Source organism: Poecilia formosa, unplaced genomic scaffold (genome assembly GCF_000485575.1).
Source record: "Poecilia formosa unplaced genomic scaffold, Poecilia_formosa-5.1.2 Scaffold8, whole genome shotgun sequence".
In the NCBI taxonomy this organism is placed as follows: domain Eukaryota; kingdom Metazoa; phylum Chordata; class Actinopteri; order Cyprinodontiformes; family Poeciliidae; genus Poecilia; species Poecilia formosa.
In genome coordinates, this window is record NW_006799947.1 from 3,112,022 (window position 1) to 3,136,691 (window position 24,670).

At 39.2% G+C, this 24,670-nt stretch overlaps 1 protein-coding gene across 2 annotated transcripts in view; it reads left to right on the forward strand.

The window, feature by feature from the left end:
- alk (ALK receptor tyrosine kinase) overlaps window positions 1–24,670 on the forward strand; it is a 399,799-nt gene that overhangs the window by 305,390 nt on the left and 69,739 nt on the right. For both annotated transcript variants that reach the window (XM_016662468.1, XM_007575639.2), the window contains exons 5-6: window positions 3,661–3,794; window positions 22,416–22,547. In XM_016662468.1, the coding sequence (XP_016517954.1) occupies window positions 3,661–3,794; window positions 22,416–22,547 (266 nt within the window). The remainder of the gene's footprint in view (window positions 1–3,660; window positions 3,795–22,415; window positions 22,548–24,670) is intronic.

Consider the following 24,670-nt stretch of genomic DNA (forward strand, 5'->3'; position numbering starts at 1 on the left):
TGGATGGATGGATGGATGGATGGATGGATGGATGGATGGATGGATGGATGGATGGATGGATGGAAGACTTTTCTTGAACTACAAGTCTTACAATACTTTGTTTTTTATATTACGTTCCCATTTTGATTCTTAATGAAACTCTATAAACATGCCAGCCTTATTGTTCATCAAAATAATGACTGACTGAGTCACTATCTTGGCATCAAATTCAAATTAAAATGTTTAATTGGTATTTGCAAACTAATATGTATGAAATGTCCAACTGGCTAATATTTGCCAATATCCCAAGCTTCACTCCAACATCTCTTTGAGCCTGTGTTTAAGTTGGTAGAAGAAATGTCCTCTTTTTCTTTCTCATATAGTCTGTCTGTCCTTACAGATGAGGCCTTGTGCTAATATAAACCAGAACCCACAAGACAAATAAACCTTAATGCGGTTAGGACACAAGCATCCCACATCCTCACTAACAAGAAAACACAGCAAATGAAAATGAAAAGCCAGACATTAGCCAGAGCCGAGCATTGAGGGAGCAGAAATGAAAAGCATTATCAAATGAGAACTGTCAAATGTGCAAAAAAGATCGTTGGTCAGTGCAGTGTTGTTTTTCTGTTGTTTTGTAAAAGCCCCATTATATACCAAGCAGCATTGTGAACAAAGGTCAGATGATTTTGAATAACCAACAAGCTGTTTACAAGACACAATGGGCCAAAAATGAGAATGACTAACATCAGCCTCCAGATTACCCGGGCACATAAATCCCACAACAAGAGCCTTTAACATTCATTTTTATTTAATTAATTTACATTTAGGACCACCTTGCTTGGATGGTCCAATAATAATGGGAATTAAATGTTTGAGTGATGTTGCTTGGCAGCTCTGCTCTGATATGCTACTCAGTTAATCAGTCCTGCATGAGCCTGCAGAGATCCAACCATGATAAGCCATAAAAATAACTTGGCACTCCAGGACTTGAGGAGAATATTTCCAATAATTTAGCAGATGGAATAAAATTTTTTCACTTTGGCTCTGTTGATTTTTAGTATGATCATATTTTGGATTTGTCATATACTCTTCACATGTGTCTTTGTTTTAGCACTAAAGGCAGTTGTTTTCTTTGATTTGACCTGTGGCTGAACCCACGGTGATTTCACTAACAGCATGTACGGCACATATTGCTCAGTGCCATCATTTCAAGGTTATCATGGACACGGTGACAGCACTCACTGTATCCAGGGTTTCATTTCCTCCCTGTTATGGAGTGTAGCAGGGAGCAGGTCCAACACTGCAGAGGTGCTCAGTAACACCGCACTTTGGAGCTGCGACATCATTTCCTATTTGGTCAGCATCCCCCTTCTGCTTTGTGCTGCGTTGGGATGATAAAAGCAGAGAGGGGAGGGTGGGGGCAAAGAGTGAAGAGAAGTGACAGCGCAGAGGTGAGAGCGATTGGGGAAAACATGGAGAAGTTAGAAATGTTGGGTTGGAGCTTAGGCGTTTGGGAAATAAGAAAGAATTCACAACCTGTTTGTGTGTGAATGTGCATTTGTATTTGCTCGACTAACAAAGCATAAAATAAGCTCCGCAACAAACACAGGCAGCTTCCTATTTCCCAGTGCGCTCATCATAATTGAAATGTTGGGTTATGCTAAGTTCTCTCAGCATAACAGAGCAAACCATTTTGAGACCCTTTAAAGTCTTTATCAAACAGGAAAACATTTCCATATTTGTTCCTTTGTAGTTTTGCATCAATTGTAAAAGACAAATCTAGCCTTAAAACATAAATATTTGCTTTATTATGAATACCATGGCGTTTAACTTTTAGGAAGTATTTGGCTGAGTGGCATAACGAGAGAATTAATCCTGGTCATCATTCCTCCTCCATCATGCTTGGCAGTTGTTATGTTTGATGCTGATTTGCTGTGTTAGGTTTTTTTCTTAACATTGTGTTGTGCATTACGTTCAGACATCTCTGCTCCGGGTTCATTTATCAAAGTGACATTGTTCCAGAAACCTTGAGGTTCAGTCAGATTAAACTTTTCAAGTTTGTTTGTTCTTTATTTTTTTAAATAAAGAAGGATCTTTCTCCTTCAGTACTTATCACCAGTTTGTCCTTGTGTACTCTTTTTATAAATTTTCTGCCATATTGAGGCTAATTTCACTCAAACAGTAAAACAGCACAGGCGAGCTTAAGGATTTCTACACCGATTCTGCACGTTGACTTTGTCTAATAGAGAATGACGACGGGAAATCTGTTGAATGTCTTTCTGCACTTGAGACTAAGTTATTTTTATTATGTCTTGATTTGTAAAAATCTCAATTAAAAATGTGTTTTATTTTCTATTTGCCGTTTCTGTTTTTCATCTCTTGCAAGTAAATACAAGTTTGTTTAAAATTTAATCCCTTCTGTTTGTTTGCGTCCACTGCTGATGAATTTTAAATGCACAATAATCAGTAATCCTGATCGTGAGCCAAAAACACTCGAAATGACCCAGTGCCATAACTGAAAATATAATTTGTTGTGCGTAATTTTACTTATCTGCAAGCTAAGAAAACACATGAAATATTTAGTTTTTGCTAAGCTTTTTTTTTATTATTTTAGTTATTTGAAGCAACTATGTTAGCTCGTGCTTCAAAAATACCCAAATCAGTGCGAAACTATAGTGATCTGTATGTTTGGGGAAAACGTAGGATGGGAAATCTCTCAAAATTGTCCACCATCTGATACAGTTAAAATATACAGACACCTCTTTCTCTCTCTCATGTTTAAAAAGACGAAAAACATAGTAGGACTTTAGTTGTTAGAGTTAAACTTAAAGTATGTCCTAAAATTAGCACAAAAAAAAACCCTCACTTATTTTGATTTTTCAACTGTATTTTTTGTCTGTGAGGATTTGATCCCTGAAGCGTGTAATATGTGACTAGGCATTTGTGACTCCTGTAATATGAAGATAATTCTGGCTACCGGGAGCAGATGGTCATGGTCAGCCTGCAAATGCCTGGTAAACCAAAACCCCCCAAAAAAATCTCATCAGTGAAATGTGTTTACAGGAGTCTGCTTATATTTAATGCCTTTATTCGAAACTGAGGGGATGGGCAGCAAACAGGGGGGAGGAGAAAAAGAGGAAGACAGGGAGGAAAAGAGAGAGAGAGAGAGAGATTGTTGATGAGCTCCGAGGCAGAGAGAAATCAACGCAATTTGCTTAATAAAATTAGAGCCAGTTGAAGTGCACAAAGCCCGCCACTGGTGGAGGAAGGACGGCATTCAGTGCAGCACTCTCTCTCTCACACACACAGGAAACTTCACCTGAGTGTGGTGGTGGTGTTGTTTCTCGGCTTGCACACCTGCTGCCCTTTTCCTCTTTCAAGTCCAGGCACAGATCACTACCTGAACTGGATTATCTTGTGAGGTGGGCTTTGAGGGTGGGCTATGCATCAGCAGACAAAGGAAGAAGGGGACCCTCCCAAAATGGAAGGGGATGAGGAAGTCCCAGTGACGACTTCCAGGGAAGCCCTGGACTGTCCTCCCTCTGAGCCCCCGGGAGCCTCCACCGAGCCGGCCCAGACCCTGCTGACGCCGAACCCTCAGAGATGCTGCCGCTGTTTCTGTCAGCCGTGGTGTCTGCTCATTGCACTGACCCTACTCCTGCTTTCTCTCCTCGGCAGCTGGGCAGTGGTCCACCTCACCCTGCGCACCAACAGGGGGTCTCCTTTTCGGATCTCAGCCAGCTACGATCAGCGGATCCCCCATGATGATACTGCCACAGTCGAACCTCACTTCACCACCAACTGCACCATGGGTGAGTACGGCGAAGCCTTTTATTTTATTTGGAAAAGCTTTTAATATTGTTTGTTTAAAAATGTATTCAGTAGAAAAGTGTGGGAACTCTTTTTGAACACGTCCAATCACGATGTCCTTCAAGAGTTGGTTCTTCATGTGTGTGCGTGTGTGTGTGTGTCGGCTAAATGTGTCTCACATGTCTGCACCGTTCCCAAATCTGCTCAAACATGTCTGGAAGTCGCACAGCTTACTTTCTGTGATTTTTAACTTCATTATGCCGTGTTGTGCAATGAAATGCGTAGACTGGTCAAGGCTCAGATAATATCCTCCTCTGTCAACCTAAAATTCTCCCAAATTGAATTAATATAACTGATTCAATTTCCTCTGAACTAGACACAGAGACACAGCAGCTTCCACTTCAACATGTAATGGCTGCATTTTTAAGGTCATAGAGGTGAAATCCCCATTTCCTATAAGCAGAGTTTAAAAGATGCAAATGGATTTCAGTTGTTAAATTAATTAAACAAAGCATTGTATGCATTTGCAATACTCGGATGCCTTTGCCACATGTTTTGTTTAATGTGTAGATGCATGAGTTGCCTCAGTGAGTACATCTAAGTTCGAAAATGACAACTTGTTTACCAGACAGAATGAGAGTCTCCAGAACTCGGCTACAAAGGAGTAATGAAGTAAAGATAACCAACCAAGGGCTTCTTATCATGAGCCAAATTAAATTTTGAAGCTGGCAGCAGAGCTCAGGAGATCCCTACAAGGATATAAAGTTGTTTACAAACTTGTTATTACATTGCCGTGCATTACTTTTGCCTAGACATTTTTAATGTGAAATGCTCTTGCAATTTGACATTCATTTATAAACACAGTTTTGAGTTTAAATTTTTAGACAGGCTGATCAGTTTAAGCTTCAGTAAAATCTGCAGCACTACAAGTGATCCATTTCATTTTCTGTGGAACCTCTTTCGTAATTTACAAGCTCTCACTGCTGCTACTTTTATGTTAAAATGGCATTGTGTTAGTGGCACGGGGTTAATCTTGCAGAGCGCTGCGCAGTCTGCAGCTGACATTGGATGACAAGCAGGGTGTCCTCCGCTCAGTTAGTCCAGAAACAGATCAACGTTATCAAAACATGTATGATTTCCATCTGATTCAAATTAAAAGTCAAGTAAATCCGAATGCAGTCCACACCTTAATTTTAGAGCACCCTTAGCTACAGGCCATTAGGGAGAGAGCTGTTAAAGGTGGAGCTAGTCATTAATTACAGTGTTCAATACGAAGTTCTTCTGTAAGTTTTGTCTGCATGTGATTAACTGGGACTGCAAAGCGAACAGCTTATTGGCAGAAATACCCATGAATCACAACAGTGGGAGCGAGCTAATGTTAGCGTCACTGCATGATTTGTCCTGGAAGCAAGATGAGTGATGTTAGCTCATTTGAGCATGCGGTAAAAGAAATACTTTGAGGAAGTCATTTCTTTCTTTGTTTTAGTTTCTATTCATTGAGGGAATTATAACAACGTACTGGAAAGTAGATCCTTTAAGGGGAAGTCATATTTGAAATACTGTATAAATAAAAAAGTTACACTTTGTAAATCTACATTTTAAATAATGATATCAAAAGGTATATATTATGTGTTTTGTATTGAAACCATTAACAGGACATAATTTAGGACACCTCTATAATTAAGAATAGAAATAAGTATTTTCTGGACTCTATCCTAATCAAGTGAAGCACATTGAACAGCGATCCAGAAGTATTTCTTTCAGCACATGCACAAGCTATTGTGAGAAACCTTAAGGTTTGACCCAAGTCAATCAGTTCTAAGTTAAAGGTTCTGGAGCGGTCCGCTTGGCACAGACCACAGCAGAGTTCACTTCGACTGAACCAAGGTTTAGGTTTGCAGGCAGACCAGAGTTCGCTTTTTTTGGTCCACATCAGAGTTTGATTATGCATTCACATCTCCCCAAACAAACCAGACTTACCAGGAAAAGAAACTAGAGATTGATTAAAGTGGACTGAACAGGCCTGGTGTGAATGCACTCTAAATATCTTAAACATAATGGTGCCCATTACAATTCACCGGGACAACCTGGTATTAAGAAAAGGCATTATCTGATCAGTACTCATCTGCCAGATCCAGTAAATCATAATCAGCGTTACAGAGGAAGGTGGGTCTGCAACACAGCAGCTCTGTTTCACACCATCAGTAAAAGCATGGTACAGTAGTTTCACACATCTGCTTTATACTTGAACACTTTAATGAGATTAATGTTGTATTTCATTTATGTATTTTGTCAAACTAACACCCATAAGAAATTGACAGAATTAATACTGTTAATACTTACAGATAATAAAAAAAAAATCTATATTGTGGAGAACTTAATCCTGCGGAAATTTGAATAATAATTGAAATAGGGTGATTTTTTTTATTACTATTATTATATTAACACAGTGAGGGTTTTTATGACTTACTTCTTTTAACCTAAAGGGAACAGATGATTGAAATTAACACTGACAGCAAAACAAAGCAGAGCTTCACTCGGTTAACTCTTAATTCATGTTGGCCTTTGAACAGTCTAATCTTTTTAGTGTTTTTGGCTCCTAAGACAAAAAATGCAAATAAGATCATCATCTAATCATGATTATAATAATTCCACGGACCTTCTGAAAACAGTAATCTGTTGTCCTTGGACTCATGACACAGGAAATGCCAATTAGCCACCATTTATCTGATGAACTAAAAAAAGCTGTTCTTAAACGAGTTCACAACTTATTTGAGATTCAAAGAAAATCACTAAAGGGATGAGTTGGGTAGTTACTGCTAATCCCAAGTTCAGCTCATAATGATGACAAGAACATGTTGTTATGGTTATTTAAACTTTATCATAATTGAAGAGGTATCTGAACATCCCACCTCGGGCATTTTGCAGTTTGAAATTAGGAAATTCTAAAATTAAATTAGGTTAAACCTTTATGTGCTTTGGATTATCTAATTGGGGCACAACGGGGGATTTTCAAGAAATCTGAGAGACAAGATAGTAAAGTTAAAGCATCAACAAGTTCAGAACTGGTTCCCCCAGAGGGATTTGGGATCCTGACGTGCTTACTAGAGATGTATGAATGCAGATTACATTAACTATTTCTTTAGGCTCTAAACCTTAATTATGGGGATCAAACTCAAATCTCCTGTAATTTGCACTATTTCACACTGTTCTGTTCTTTTTGATGTCATTTCTAGAGCTTTTTTTAGGCTGTGTATTCTATTGACAGTGCAGCCAACATTTTTGTAACTTTAAAAAGACATCCTCCTTTAGAATCAAAGCCGCGACAGATGTGTTTGGGATTTTTTTTCTCAAACAGAAAATATTCAGACTTTGAGTTTTTATTGAGTGGATTTGTTTTCTTAAGTTTCTTATGGTTTACGGTAACAGATTGGGGGTGGGGGGCGACCAGCATATGTCCTTACAACTGGAAAGTTCTCCGCCAGAAATAACATCAAGACATTTATGAGCCCATCAAGACAAGATGTTCTCTCTAATTTTTCAGCTGCACAATGAAAGGCAATCTGAAAGCTACATGCTTTGTATTTTTTTTTATTTGGAGAAAAACCTGTTGAAAAGATACAATTTAGCAATCACAACAGATTGCTTGAAATTGTCAAATAGAAGCAAAAGATACAAGTAATAAAACACTAAAAGAAGGAAAACCCTCCAGTAATGTTTCCTCCATTGTTTGAAACCCGTAAGCTGGATCTGGTCCTTTCCATGTGGAAAGGACTGTGTAGGATGAAGCCTTTCCAGTAGGTATGTATGTGCTGAAGGAACAGAAAAGGTAGTGAAAGACTTTGAATAGAGTCTGTAGTCGCTCTCCTTTAGTGATGGAAAGGAGGCTAGAAACGGTGCTAGTAAAGCAGTCATTGATTTTTGAATGAAAATATCCGAGTGTGGGCAATAAAGGAGCTGATGAATCTCTACGTCCATTGATGAATCTCGGTGCTCCATGATAAATGGCGCCCAATGTCTGCAGGGACCTAAAGGGAGCAATCGTATAATGTCATTGTGGTCAATGTAAAATTGCACGGTGTCAACAGCGAGTGGTTTTATTGTGTTTAATGAACAACTTGATTCAGTTCTGTCAAAGAGAAAACGTTTTTTTTTTTATTTGCCAAGATATGTATGTCATGAATCGGATCGGAGTGCCTTATTTATACAATGTAGCAGGGATAACTGCTTTAATGTCCTTATTTGACCACAGCTGCTGAAATTCACAAATACTTAAGATCCCCTCTAAAAGACACCTACTTCTTATCTTGATTGTCCAAACACCAGATATACCTTAACGACCAGGACGATCCTTTAAAAAGCCAGCTGAAAGGCCTGTATCCTGCAGTCACTAGGATGAGATATGATGACTTTGAAGTGGTAAATATTTTTAATAATTGCGTAAAAAGTGCAGCATAACAGTTTTGTCCAGAGAAGGGTTGCATAAAATCACCGAAACCTTTGTAGAAAGTTGTTTGCTGTTTCTTAAAACTGGACTGTTGGGGAGATCAAAAACTATTAAATTCAGTATATCCACAGTCATTCACAAAATTTCTCAAGTTCTCTATTCGGGACGCAGAGTTTGAAGCGGGTCATACAGTGGGGTTTACTAGTCCATCCATTCTGTACATAACTGTTCTGTTTTAGCCAGAATCTATTAAAATACTTCTTTTTACATCTGCATCTCATTGGTGTGAGAGCTTTCCTGATAATTTCATGCAGTTCTTCCTTTCCTACCAGCTGCCCTACATCCACAAACACAATATGCCCTTCACCTACTGCTGGCAAGGTTTTTTGCGTTTCTAACAAGGTTATTCAGGGGAACTTTGCACCTTTAGCTGTCAAGCAGACACACCAAATGATGCCGAACAGATGTTCAGTTCTGCATTGTGACTCCCTGATGTCATCGTTTATCTTTAACTGGCATTTTTGTGACATTTTTCCAGCTGTTGGTGGCCTCCTGCAGCGCTACTGTAATTTCTTGGTCACTATAATGACTATATTGAGAACCTGACTCTTTTTCTGTGATTTGGAAATAAATCTTGGTTGTACTCCCATTTACCCCCCTAATAACTAAATTGTCTATTCAAAATTAATAAAATTGGAATCTTACCTCAACATTATGCTATGAATTTCTCCCCCTGCCTGTGGTCTCTTCTTACTCCCTGCTTCTGAATGTCCTGCTCATTATATTTTTCTGCACTAGGACAAATTAAATGTCTTTAACTTTGTAGATTATCGTGAGTACAAATTATTTCAAAAAGAAACCTGGAGAAAATTCTGAATGAAGTGTTTGGACTTCAGGTTGGAGCTACAGGGAAGAACTTTTGATTTCATGCGGTTTAACTCCCCCAGCTGGTCATCTGTTAACAAACCAGCAACGTCCGAATCTGTGTGATCTAAATGAGGCTTTCTGATATGCCAGAAGTGAGAGAGATAATGAAGACAAGGAACTGTAAAAAGTGGACATTTAACTTTAACTTATAGGTGTTGGTTACCCTGTCGGAGGAAAACAACCTGTTTTATTTCTGTAGTTTTATGTAAAAGTATAAAAATTATCTGGTGTTTGCCAAGGCCTAATAATTTTTCACAAGTGTACAAACTCGCATTCGAAAATTAATTACCAGTTAATTACACCCTTACCACTCTTATTTCATTAAAGCTCGTCTTAAAACCCATCTATTTTACTTGGCTTTCAACACCAGTGGGATCTAGTTTTAAATTGTATGTTTTTGTTTTTAAACTGTTTTTAAATTACTTTTTTATTATGTTGTGTTTTTAAATTGTACAGCACTTTGTATCAACTGTGGTTGTTTTAAAGTGCTTTATAAATAAAGTTGGTATGGTATGGTAAGGATTTTTAAATCGCCTTTCTTTCCAACTTTTTCAGTTCATTGAGATTTGCAGATATTTGTTTTTGCATGGCTCTCTTAAGGTCCCACCACAGGACTTCAATCAGTTTGAGGTTTGAGGTTTGGTTTTATTTTATCAGCCATTTTGTTGTAGATTTGTTGCTTTGTTGGCAATTACTGTCCCGTTGACGACTCAGTTTGGAGCAGGTTTCCACTGTCAGGTGGCCTCACATTTGCTCATATCTAAATATCGTGGGATATTTAGTATCTGTGGCTGCAAAACAAACCCAAATCATCACACATCCATTACAGTTCAACTATTGGTCTGCAGGGTTTTTTTGGTTTTTTTTACAGTGATGCGCTGTGGTTGGTTTTCTCCAAATATGGAACTGTGCGTTATGACTAGACGTGTCTGTCTTGCTCTCCAGATGTCCAGATTTCTCTTGAAACCTCTTCCTTTCAAGAGAGGAACTTAAGTTCTTTTTTCAAATTGTTCCATCATTTAGCATGCTAACTCAGGCCTTTGAGTCAAAGATGGATTTCTGGGGATTTTGGCAATTTTGCTGAGTATTGTCAGATTAATTTGCGTGTGATTAGCAACACCCGGTTGCTACTTTACCTCTGAATTTAGTTTATGTTGTTGATATCTGTTATGTGATTTTAAGTTTCATATGACATTCTGGTCTAACTTTGACATTGTGACATTTTTAAGATCAGTAATCGGCGTACCCTTAATTGCAACAGTACCATCAGTTTTATAAATCTGCCTTGCCTTGATTCTCCTTATATTAAAGAAATTAAAGCAACAGAAAATCAAAAAGCTCAGTTTCCATCCATACTGTCGGAGTCAAATTTTTTTGTCTTTGTCACTGTTGGCGCCGAGCACAGTGGGCACCGCTATTACATGCAAATCCAGTAATAGTTGAACAGCATCTAATTGTTCTCAGATCCGGGTTCATAGTGTTCTCCTGCCAGGCAGCACATAAGCTGTGTTGAGCAGAGAGAAAAGGCACGCAGACGTGCAGTACTCTCCTCAGGCGCCACCTGGGTCCCCAGCACAACACCCACTGCACACCTCCCACTCCCAAATGAAGCCCTAATCCGTCTCGGCACTCTCTCAGGCTTTCAACACCTCCCTCGTTTTCCCCTCCAGCACCTGCCACAAACCTGAGCTCAGATTACCTTCAGTCCTATAAAGCCAAGCAAACAGTCTCCCACCCAAATAATACTTGTCGTATTCCCTTCCTGTCATTTGCACACAAAATTATTCAAATGCTTCCAACAATCATCTACTCAGACAGAATCGATTCCAAACTTTGTTTTGCTCATTAATTAGAGCGCTTTTAAATTTAATTTGATCACTTTCAACACAAACAAACAATGTTCTTGATTTTCATTGCTGCTGTTGTATAACAGCAAAGACACTATGAATCATTCTGATGGAAGTAAACATGCTAATGATTAATTTTATGTCCAGTCTCCTCTTGTGAATTTTGAATCACCACTTAAGCAAATCTGCTTTGTGACCAGTTTGGTTTTAAAAGTCATGAAGTGATTTCCAGGATGTAATGTCTTCATTGCATCCTGAACAAAGCCCAGCTGAACCTAGTTACATAGGAAGTGTACACAAGGTAAAACAGATTCTTGGTTTTCGATTCAAATCAAGCATTCAGTCTCCTTGAGTCTATACCTGCCTTGAATTATACTGAATATTATTGACTAGAAATAAACATCACCTGTCTGTATTGGATTCCCATGACATTTGTTTATATGCAACATTCAGCTAAAGTGAGAGTTTGCACAGGTTATAAAAGAGCACAACCTTTTCTTTGTGCTTTATGCTTCACCTGACCATTATAAATAATTGGACATGTTATGGGTCAAAGCTCGACATTCAACATGAAGATTTTAAGATTTAGATTGACACGAGCCACATTCTAAAGCCATGGCATGCTGATAGACTCGGACTGAACGATGAGCTTAACTCAACAAGTGTTGTAAGGGCTTGCATGCTGTAGGATATGTCAGATTAAATGTGGGAATAATATGTAAAATAGTCAAAATTGTTTACATCACAAAAACCTGTACACTTTCATATTGTGTTTTTTTTTTATCTGAAATGTCTTCTTCACAATGTCAATCATTGCACCTTAACATTCTCCAAGAGATGCTGATTTTTCTCGTCAGTGTGGTGCACAGAGATATGGTCAATACAGCAGAAATAAATGGCGCCGCTTCTGCTTTCTTCCTTCAAACCCATCTACTTTAATTAAGTCATCAGTCACCGGTCCAACAAGCAATCCAATTTGCAGCACCTGAAAGTGACTTGTGTGGCTGTGTCTCGCATTCTGACTGTCCTTTATGATCGCAACAAAGCAAACATCTTGAAGGATCTTAACCCTTAATATATTTTTCATCCTGGATGTAAACAGAAGCGACCGTGTGGACTGACAAGCTCATTACCAGATCATATCAATCTCAGATTTGACTTTGACTTTGTCGGTGTGCCGTAGCACGGCAGAGAGATAACAAAGGTTTGTCCTTTGGAAAGCCTCCTAAGTGTTTGTGCCCGTGTGTTAGGAAGGAAAAAGTAGGTAAAGCCTAAGACATGGCAGCTGTGAACCCTGAGGAAAATTGAACCAGTGACCTTCTCTCTCCTGGACCATTTCCTTACCCATTGTGCCATGCTGCGGCAGGTTCTCAATGGAGCATCACAGCAAGGCCATACGTCATGAACAGATACACGCGATGAGGATGTCCCAAGGCACATCAATCAAACGCAGCAATGGCGAGGTAGGGAGGGAAGGAAGTGGGGTGAGGTACAGAGGGAGCCAAGTAAAGTCCCTTAATAGAGTCACAGCAGAATATTGAGGTTTTAATTTCTTTGATCACTTAAATTAGAAATGTCTAGATCCAATTTTGCGTCTTAATGGCACCGTCAGGATACCGCGTGTTAAAATGTCAGAAATAAAAAACATTCGCAATGTCATGCACGAAATCAGTGGCCTGTGAAGATGAGCAATAGAGTGCAACTGAATGCATTGTTTGCAGTCAATCTTGTAAACAGGCATCACCAGATTCATTCATGTGCATGTGGGCAAAGTTCACAATGTCAAACAGGTGTATAAAAATGTGATTTGAGACGCCTTTGCTCAGAGCAGCGGGCGACTTCTCTTCTATCCTGACGCACAAAAACAGATTCACATCCGACAGTACACAGATATATCTAAAAAAAAAAACTGGAATACCTCCAAAAAGTCCAGTATTTTTTTGTCACTCGTGTCAGAAAGTGAAACTCGTATTTTATATAAATTCATAACACGTAGCGTAAAATATTGATGTAAGTTAGATGATATTGCCTTCCAGATAATAAAAACTCCAAATTCAGTATCTTGACAAGATTAATTTAAGAAAATGATTTTTATTAAACAGACATTTTTTGGCTTGTGAAATGTTCATTTCTATGCACCTGATACTTGGTTTAACCTCTTTTTCCATGAATTACTGAATCAATATGGCGTGGCATGGTGGAGACCAGGCTGTGTTTCTGCAGAGGTGTAATAAAAACCCGACTCTTTTCTAACTGAGATATCTGAACTCTTTCTGCTTGAGGCAAAACTGACCCCTGAGCCAGAGAGAGGAATACCCTTTCCCCTTTTGAAAAGCATTGCTTTAGACTTTGGGGGGTTTCTAAGGTTAGAAGATTGAAATTTTGACAACTGTGCATTTGGAAAAATTTGTCTATATACTAATTGACCCTTAAAATGTATGGCTACAGTTTAGATTTTACAGAGTTATGACCTTTTTTCCCCTACAATGGCATGTCTAAAGAGTTTGAAAAAAACTGGCTCATTTACTCGTTAGACGTTTGCATTACAACAAAACTGGGTTGACACCAAGATCGAAAAGATTTCATTGTTGGTTGCTCGTAAGGCCGACGTTCTTCACATTGACAACGTTGAAACTCACTGTGTCAAAATCATGAAAATATTCTTTCAGGCTCATTTACTCTGAGCTAAATGCTTATTTTTCTCTTTGATTCTCTGAAATTCCTGAAGGTTTTAAAGAGATGAATCATTGTTTGGAAACTGTTGAAGAAAAATCTTGGTAGCAAAGAAAAAATCTGAGTCATTTAGAAAAAACAAAGCCCATCAGTTACCAGAAGATTCAGCATGCAGAGCAAAACCCCTATCTGGCAACACTAGTCTTCATCACACTCTGCCTCTAATCTCTTGCCTTAGGCTTTTCCTCAAGAAGCAAACCCTCAACACAAACTGGTTGTCTGTTGCAGGCACCTTTCCAAAGCAATCTACACAGGCTGTTTCATTTTAAGATACTGAGCAAATGTTAAATGGCCCAGGGCACCGAGTAAAGTGTTCTCAGCATCCGTACGCCAAATGAAACAGATGTCTAAATCAACCCTAATCTGACGTGGAGGAGAAACTTTCGGGGGTTTTCCAGACCTACAGCGTTTTTGAATCAAAGCCAGTAATTAACATACAGCAACCTTAAATCCAATCCGATTCAGTGTTGGCAATAAGAACATTGGCATAAAATTCTTAATGCGTTCACCGAGGCAGTTTAATCAATTTAATGTCAAACTGTACACTCTAATTAGTGTGTAGCTACAGTACACGCCAACCTATGGAAATGATGAAAATGTCCATCTGCTGCGATCAGAGAACCAGATTCGTTGAGCCCCGTTGAGATTTACAGCCTGGCTTCAATGTACGGTTAAAAACATTTCAGCTGCATTGATTTTTTTTTTGCAGAATGCATTTCAGAATCACAACTTTTCACATTTGTTAATATTCTCATTGTGTTTGTGAATAAACCCATTAGGACACATCGTTAGGAACGTCTACCAACAATCCAGGAGCAATTTGGTGATCATCTGCGTTTTCTAGCTTGATTCAGAAACGTGTGATGAGACAAAAATGATGACAAAGTGGCTCAATGATCAGGACACTTACATTTTTGACCTCTGTTCAGGAAACTTGACACATTGTAACGCCACTAAGATGCTGCGATCAGTTCTAATGAAGCAGGTTTGTAGTCAACGGTTAACTTCAAGTACTAATAAGACAGGGATGGGTTAGCTTTTTGTCCCAACGGCGAGATGAGCATATCAGAGTTGTGCAAATCAAGGAAAAACACTTGTAAGACTTATTTACTACAAGACACCCATAAAATATGAAAACGTTAATGAGGAAAATCAGATAAAGTGCAATTTTTCTGCAGTAAATGACAGCAACATGAAAATCATTATCCCGGGAATGTTAAAGGTATTACTTTCCCCTCCCATCCCCACCCTGTCCGCCCTTCGATATGTTGCTCTCTCCGGCAGGGAGCATGACGGATAGTAATAGTGATTGGGCAGAGCTCGCACCAATCGAGCGTGACTGTGTGCAGTTAATTGAATTCATGAGCAAATATGTCTTGTCCCATCGACTGTCCAGCAGCAGGCGCAGCTGCATCTATCTTCAACACTGCAGCCGCTGTAAATCTTGGCGAATGGCTCGAGATTCTGCCTTTAATGGCTCGCCAAGATAGCAGTGCCACCGCTGGCTGAGGTTTCTGTCCGTAGTGACCGGCACGGACTTTGAGAACGGAGATTACGCCGTGAAATTAATGAGGTCTAACTACTTTAGAAGTTGATGATAGGCTGAATCGAGTCGGGTAAAATTGTTTACTTTCTGTTCTCCTGTCTGTTTGCAATTCTGTGCACAACAGATCTGCAAGGCAGGCGCTTTTCCAGCCTGAAATCCCTCCTCATTCACAGGAATTTCCAGCCCTGACTGGCTGACTGACATGCTTGCTCATCTGTAGGAAGACAAAAGCTGTATTAATTTCTGTCTCAGGCTTCCTCCCCCCATTGTTCTGAAAAGTGTCTCTGCAGCCCGTCTGCAACAACGAAGCGTCTGTTTGTATTCAAATCTGCACACAGTGGCCAATAAACCGTGTCAAGTTCTACTCAGACAGAGAGACAAACTGTTTTGCATGATCTGATAACCTGCAGAGAGAATTATGTTCATCTCTCAAATCTGATCGTCATCATACGGTTATGCAAAAGTTTTAAATGTTAGGTGTTGCTATCGAATTGGTTTCAGCTGATGAAACGTGTAAAAAGAAGGAAGTTTGGTGCGTTCTCGTACGACTAAGGTGTGACTGTAAGACATTAAATGGGTGAAATATATCATTTTTCAGAACACAAGAGGATGTTCTGGTCTTTAAATGAAAAGCTGTTTGTGGAAAAACATGCTTGCTGCTTCCATTGGATTTAACTGGAAATGTAAAGCCAGGAAGCTGTTAATACACTTGGTTAAGTGCTCATAAAATTACATAAAGCCAGATCTAATATTTCAATGTCTTTCTAGAATTATTAACATTATTCAGAAGAGCAACACATTTAGGACAGCTGCCAATCTTCTCAGAAAGGAACGAGACGGCAAATTCACTGCAAGATAGTCCGTGAAGGTTCAAAGAAATGAAGAATTACCAGCTCCATTTCAAACTCTGCATGCCTCCCTGAGCGTTTGTAATTCATTTATTTAGCAGGGGGAATTGAATGGATTACCAAGAAGAATCTGATGTGCTTCCTTTTATTACAAAACTTCAGAAACAAAGACCTTTGGATAGATGAGGCCAGAGCAGAGACGTTGCACAATGGCAGCTTGCAGTCTCTGGGTATGTTTACATGAGCATGAGAAATCCAAATAAACCAACGATGGGAATTAAAATCGGCCCCAGTCGGAATATTCTGACTGGTTTCATTGGAATGAATGTGAACCGAGAGGGCTGGCTTATGCCGACTGGCCATCCGAACAGCGTTCACGCAAACACTTATTCTGATCATGTTACTCTGACTGTGGCAGACTGACCCTACTGGTCTGTTGATCTGTTATCATGTAACGCAGGAAGATCCAACAGCATACTGCTCAGCCTGCAGCCTCATTAGTGAGGGAGGTAACATCTCAACTATCAGATCGTGCGGTGGGTCCATTCTGTGCGCCGAGGAGACAAAACAAACACACTGCTGCGTTTGTTTTCAGTTCAGCACAGACAGAAGTACAAATTCTTTTAGGGAAATGTTGCAACTTTGCTCATGTCAGTGGTTCTATTCTGAATAAAGCCTGGTGCATGTAAATGCACATCATGATTGGATTCGTAATTTTATCACGATATAAACGACGCCTTCAAACGATTTAATCTGAATACATTTGAATCTGATCAAGGGAATGTTAATATAGCTATTTTGTCGACCAGGATCTGGAAATCAAATTATTCTGGAGGCAAATGTGAGCCTGTTGACCTGACATTACCTCAACGAGCTGATGCAACATGTCATAGAAAACTGAGCTAAAATCCTTCCAACAATGTGGAAAACTGAAAGTTGGACAGTAAATGACTGGGAGCTGTTGCAGCTAAAGGTGGTTTTACAACCTGGTGAATTATAGGGTGGACTTAGTGTTTGCTTTTTGTTACAGTTTAGCTCAGATTGAAATATTGTGCAACCTTGTAAAGACCCTTGTCATTTTCATGTTCTGTTGCACAAAATCAGTCAAAAAAAAAAAAAAGCTTAAACCATCTAAAACAACAATTAAATCTATCTCGGAAGGTAAAAATCAATTCTCCATTTTCAGTGGATGAAGTACTTAGATATATTTTGTTTTCGTTTTTTATTTTTTTTTACAAAACCTAGTTTTGAAAGTTTCTGTGGCAACAAAAACAACCTCTCAAAACCACAAAGAAATTTACAGTTGTATTAGTCAATATCTGATGCGTGAAATTACAAGATGCACAGAAAACAATGCTTTTTTTATATATATATTTGTTACCTTTTTTTTGAAAATTTAGGCTTGTGAGGCAAGATTGATGTTCAAATGCAACATACCGAGAAGAAAGGTGGCCCTGAAAAGCTATTAAACACAGCATGGTCAGTACACAGAGAAATAGTTGAAGAGCATTTCAGTACCTTGGGTCATGTGTTATTAAAGAAGACTTCTTAGAAGATGGAGTATTCTGTTTTTCTTCCTCATATAAACGCCGCCTGTGTTTGCCGTAAAAGCATGAATATCAAATGACGTCAAGATGAAAACAGGAGAAAGTGAAAATCTTGCGGGGAAATCCCCAAATTAAGGAGCACATGAGCAGGAAAATGTAATTAGAGTGGTTACGTTAAAAATCTGGTTCATTTCTTTGAATCACTTAATAATTTCTTTTGATTTGATCTTTGTTGGTTAAGTTTTTTGTTGCTGAAGTTGCAACTAGTTTTACGCAGAATGGTAAAGTTTGGGTTCTGTTTTCCACCCAATGTTTCACCTCGTTCATTTCCTTTTTTTTAATCAGCTGTTTTGCTCTGAGTCCCAAAGTTGAGGGTAAAACCAAAACCAATCAACTATATGTTATTTCTTAGTTATTATTAAACCATGATAATCCCATCAAGATTATATTGAAACTTCGATGCAGTGTTCTGCATTTCACTGTAGTGAAAAGCTCCAGATCCAGAAGCTTCCACAGGGGTAACAAAATGCAAAAACAACTCATGAAACAAACATAAAACTATCTGGAACATAAGGCTCTCTTTCAGCTGGACAGATATCACTGCTGCAGAACCAGCATTACCAGGATCAGGATTTGTTTTACTCATTATCTACTGAAAGTTGTCAGTCATGTGAACCTCATCGCTCCAGATTGCAATAGATGGCTCCGACTCTTCCAGTCCTTCCTGACATTTAGATAAACAAAGCATGATAAGAAACAAGTAAACAGGAGGATGGCACCTCCTTTGTCTTCCTGATTCGCCAGCTTCACAGCAGTTTGGACTTCAAAGTCAGAATTTAAGGAAGCGGACAAGATCCAGAGATATATAGTGAAACCATGCGTACACACACATACACGCAATTGGTACATTTAATTCTTTTCGTTTTTCATTTTACTTTTTGCACAGATAAATCAGATTAATAACTGGAATAATTTTAGAGGGACAAATATGAATCTGCAAAAACATATATTTTTTAAAAAATCTGAAAAATGCAACACTAATTTTACAAATCCTAATAATGAAAGATTTTAGTAAAATGTGGCATTGTAGCAGAAGTGGGAACTAAACAGAAGACTTCAAAATACCAGTGAAATGTTTGCCTTTTTGTTTGCTTCCTGTAGACACTTTAACAGAAATTTAAAAAAAAAACATGGTCATTTAAATTTTTAACTAAAGTTTTACTTCACTGACTTTCTGTTCAGTCCACGGCCAATTTTCAAAGATTTTTGGTTCCTTTTCTAAGACTGTTGATCTGGTCACAAGTTAAATGTAGGAACTTTAACTGAGTCGCACATTGGGTTGAACTGCTTCCTATCCCTGCTCTGAAATGAATCAATGGTTAATTAACAGACCTCTGCAGGGTGAGATGACCAGCTGAGAAGCTGATTCAGCTGCTGGAATCCAGTGTTAAAAAGCAGAGAAACATCCAAAATATGGCAGAATGACAGAACCATTTGAAGGTCAGGTTTGGAAAATACCAAACTCGGCCCTGGAAGTTTTAGAGTATTTTTCGTATTTCATGTGATGAACCAACACAAAGCAGAGCAAACGTATTAAGTGGGAGTAAATATTATGCATAGTTTTCAAAGTTTTATGTGCATTTGTATTCACTCTTTCAGCTGCAGGTATTTGGGGTATGTGTCTGTCAGCAAACCTTGCCGATGAATCTCCATTTGGTTTATGTCTGAACTTTGACTTGGGAAATTCATTTCCTTCTACTTCACAATTAATTTGGATTTTCACATAAAATCCAAATTAATTAAATTTTTGTTTGTAATTAACTATGATTTAACCCGTTTTAAGAAACAATTTTGGAAAATACAGATTTTTGGTCCAAGGCCTCTTTATGTAAAAAAAACACAAAAAAAACAGAGTTCGAAATAGTTTAGGCTCTGGAATGCAGTTTTTTTTTTCTTCCCCATTTAAACTTGCAAGACTAATATTTTGACGTCTACCTCTATCAGACTATCACTCTTGTGTTTGTGTATCTGTTGGAACAGCAGATATTCCAGCTCCTCGGCTCTCATTCATCATTCTCCTCACAAAGCCCAAAGCAACCCCATGAACACAAAGATAACAAAACTCTCTTGATCCCACAGGCAATTCATCCCCCACTGACCCACTTGTTTTCACAATCTGACAAGTGTGATTTAAGAACTGCAGTCTGCGCGCAGTGCAGTGGCCATGTCTGGCTGCGCTTACCTGCTTCAGGGGGCCCAAAGTTAGCCGCATCACCCCTTTTATACGTTGCTACTCCTCTGTCGCCGAACTAAGATAAATCCATGAATTTAAGTCCAACGCCCAGAGGTTTCGGTTCACTCTGGATAAACGTCTTATTTCTTTATTTGATAAATTGTTCTGTTGGCAGATTCTGCAAAGAAGAAGCAGCTGCCGAGTACAGCCAATGCATAATACAACAACCCTTTTCCTTAGCTAATTGAATCTTCCTGTTAATGTCACATGTCACTGAGGCTGTATTTTTATGCACAGCTTTTAGTTTCCCAAAAGAGTCCGACGAGGCCGTTTCTGTGAACCGATACAAAAGAGTATTCATCATTAGAGTCATTTACTCTGGCTCATTTTAAAAAGATTGTGAAGTGGATCATTCACCGAGGTGTTAAAGTAGCTTTCCACAGCCATAGAGTTCCTGGCGCAGCAGTGGACCGTGGGAGGCATCCAACTAATGTGTTTTTTCACCTCCCCCCCTCCCCAAAAAAAAAGAAATCTCTTTTTAATCCATCACCAGGTGTGTCAGTTTCCAAGTGGGCGCTATTGCTTCTCCATCACAAAAAAAAAAAAAAAAAAAAAGACACAGAAGCACGCTGAGAATGAGCCATAACTCTGAGATTTCTGGCCTCTCCTCCATTGGTAAATAAACAATGGTTTCTGTGCAATCTTTAGTGTTTTGTGGCTAATTTGGAGTTGATGCCGGCAACATAAATTTCAGGTGTCCACTTAAGCTTTTTTTTGTCTGAAAGTAAGCAATTTAATACCGGGCTATGGTTTAATTTAACTTTAATTCAGCAACTTGGAAAGCTGAAACAAATCCTAAAGATGAAGAGATAAAAGAAGTGATTTCAGGGGGAGTTTCTGTGGTGTAGCAATAGCGCAAGTGCCCCATATATCTGGAGGCTATTAGTTTTCAACAGAGCCATTCAGGGCTCATCTCTGGACCTCGAGACTTTTACCCTTCATTCTCTGCTTCTTGTCCATAAACACCATAATAGCAGCACAAAAGCTTTTTCATCAATGCTGCCTTTTTCTGAGATCTGGACCCAAACGGTCACCCTCAGAATAAGCAAAGGACGCCATTCAGCAGGAAATCAGCTAGTTTTAATTAACTACAAGCCCTTCAGCAAAATCGGATCAAATATCTGATGAGAATTATTCCTGAGGCTTGTTGGTGGCTACAACAACAGTGTGGTCAAAATGCTGTTTGAAGTTGTGTAATCAACCTCTGGAAATAACAAATAAAATTACGAAAGGGCAAAAACGTATGACGTTCATCCTGGACACACTAATTGAAGTTGGCGAAACGGGCAAAAGCTCATTTCCTTCTGAGAAACTGGGAAACTTTCTTCAGGTTTTCCCTTGTTTTTGCAGGTCAGTCACTTTCCATGATGAAGTATTTTGACCAAATTTCTCTGTAGATTTAAAAATGAAGCAATTCTAACTGTTGGGTAGCATAAACGGATAAGATTTTTGCCAACATTTCACATCACAGTTTGACATTGATGTTTTGTTTCCTCATTTGTTCAGTTTTTGGATGCCGTCGCCTCAATGTCATTCCAAGCTTCCTCCATCTAGTTCAGCTGCAGCAGAAATGCACTAATTACAAAATGTCGTGATGAAAGCCGTCATGGCATTCGTGCGTATCTCGTCAGCGCAGCTAGCAGCATTCGCTCCACATTTGCCTCTCCGTATCATGGGATTGTTATCAGACTTTCGACTCCAAGTTCGCTTGAACAGAGAACAAATCTGCATATTACAGATCAAGGACAGACTACAGAGAGAGCAGCCAGTCACTCGTGATAATAATCACTTCCCCTTTTTTTCCCCTCATGACAGAGGGAAACAAACAAGATCCCCATCAGTGCTTTATGTTTTAGTTCCCTGCTCTCTTGTTTTTCTTCTCTGATCAGTTTCTGGTGATTAAGGTGAAGGTGAGCAGTCAGTTTCCAGAACCTACAGATATCGGCTCTGATTTGCATAGATATGCAAATGCACCTGGTGACAATTGAGCTGCCAAGACAGGTGATATCAGTTGTGTGTGTGCGTGTGTGCGTGCGTGCATGTGCGTGTGTGAGCTCACACCACGTGTGAAGCCCGCTAACGGTAACTAGGTCATAGTTTTCACTGCCTGTGTTCCTCCTCTGATGGATGAGTACTGTATTCACAGCTTATGCTGCCTGTCTCAGGTTATTTATGATGCTGCATGCAGTCTACGGATGTCATGGGTTGTATTGGCCTTCCTCACAAACTAATGTTCTCTAAACTTTTTTTTATGTTTGTTTGTTATACTTTCTCAGAGCTGCAGATTTAAGTTTTCTGTCGAACACAATACGTTAAATCTCTCTGGGATGTTCAGAAAACAAGCTTAATCCTCGACTCAGGTGGTTTTACTCATTCGTGACTACACTGTGAAAACCCTCCACCTTAACTTTGCTTCGCTCTTCTTATTCTCTCAGCGTCCTCACCAGGCCCAAACATCACCCTGGAGGGACAGTACCACTGCTACCAGGGGCCAGCAATCCCTCTGGACAAACTCTGTGACTTCAGCAAAGACTGCCCACTCGGAGACGACGAAGGCAACCGTTGCCGTGAGTAGAGCGGGACACGTTAACGCAATGATGTGCATGAACCACAGCAGGGGCATGAAGAAAAAAACTTTACAGGGAAGGAACAGATTTCTGGAGGATCTTGTATATTAATCTGGATTTTAAACCGGATACAGTGAGACATATTGTACTCATAATTATTTTGTATCTGTTCTGCTAAATACTTTATCCACTGGGAACATCGGCAGCTTAATAAAACAACAGACATGCTTAAATAGTAAAACTTATTATTTTTTATTTTTTACTGTAGCTGTGACCAGGATGGAGGGCTCAACCCGGCACTTGTTCTCGAGACCTCCGATAGTTAGCAAAGAAAAGTTATAAACAATCTAAGATTACATAGGGGCAATTGTATAATATAACACCATGCTACATAAGTAAAATAAATGAAAAACCACGTGTTACTTTCTGAACAACTGTAATGACATGTTGATAAAAGTCAAAGAAATAGAGAGCATTTTAAGATGTCTTATGGGTTGGCTTATTCCATAAAGGACTATAGTAACTCAAATACAGAGTGGAGGGAAAAAAAAAACATTTCTAGGAGGATGAGAAAAAAGTTTTTGGATAGTCAACGGATGAGATGATGTTCTCAGAGTCACCTTAGACAAAAACCTGTTTTCTTGTTCCTTACATGCACCACTGAGAACCAGCTCAGTTTTGTTAACCAACAAGTTTTATCCTGGTCAAAGGTGTAAAATATCCAGTTTCTGAAAAGAAACATTGAATGATTGTACATACACCCACTTGGTATGGCGGTGCTGGTGCAGATTTATTGTTTGTGTAAAGAGGAAGGCGTCCCCAAACAAAGCAGAAAATCACTGCTGACTGCTGGCAGGATAACTACAGCTGTGCAGGACTGAGGGACTTCCTGATGATTTAGATCAAAAATAGATCAACTTTAAACAAAACAATCCCTTAAAAATAACGAAAGGGCTTTATCTAAGATTTAAATAAATGATTATAAATCATTTCAGCATTATGGGAGAGGACAAGTGCTCGAGCACATGACGTATCCCCTCTTTGGAAGGTGTATGCCGCCACTGTTACTCTGCTGCCCATTGATCAAGGTGAATTGTGGAAAATCACCTTTAAGGAAGCAAACCCACTCAGCATAGCTGACCGTGTTCGTGTGCCCTCCTGACTGAAGCGCAGAGAGAAAAACCCAAAATAAGGTCGCAGGAGATATGCTTGGCTAGCAGTTCTCACCCTTGACATATTCCGTAGTTGGTATTTCTATCTCTTTGCACATTTGTTTTCTGCTTTTCTCATGGCTTAGGAACAACGCTAGCCAACTATGCTGACATCTTATTCACAAGTCCCCCAGGCCGGGTGCTTATTGTGTGTGTCTGCTTGTGCGTACACTGAATCTTTTTATAGCGCCGCCCGCATGAACGCAGCTTTAAATTGTCTCTGAAATTTGTGTGTGCGCAGCTCCGGAGTCTCACGTATACCATTGAACAGAATAACAACAACAAAGTTGAGGATTAATTCTTGTTTCTTTTTTTTTTTTTTTACCTACATTAAAGCGACCAGAATTAATTTGCCTGTACCCACAATGCAGGTCAGCCTCCCCTTGTGCTGCTTATTAAAATGATGCCTACTCCCGTGTGTGTGTAGGTTTGCTCACAATGGGAGCCGGGAGATAAGAGGGTAACGATAGGGTGAAAATCCCAGCCAGGCGCAGATTCCCTTTCTGCTGCGAGAGGATTTATTAGCGCTAATTGGCTTGAGAGGCAAACCCAAGGGTGTAATCTCTCTGTGAATGTAATAACTGTATGTGTGTATAGCATTTTGAGTTTGGAAGACACACTTGCACATTTGGAATAAATTAGTCTATCAGAAATAAAAGTTGGATTCTATGTGTCGATGATCTGGTTTATGTTTTTTTTTTTTTTTTAAACCGGGTTTGTTTTTAAACAGGGTTCCTACTATTTCTGTTCCTCAGGTCATTTTCCACACTTGTCCAGACTCAACATTTCCACAGTTCTCTGTCCTCTAAGAGAACTTACAGAATAGGAGGGAGGGAGGGAGAGATTTAAGACTGTAGGAGTTGGACCAAATGCTGGCCAAAGTGAAACAGACAAAGAAAAAAAAAAAAAAAA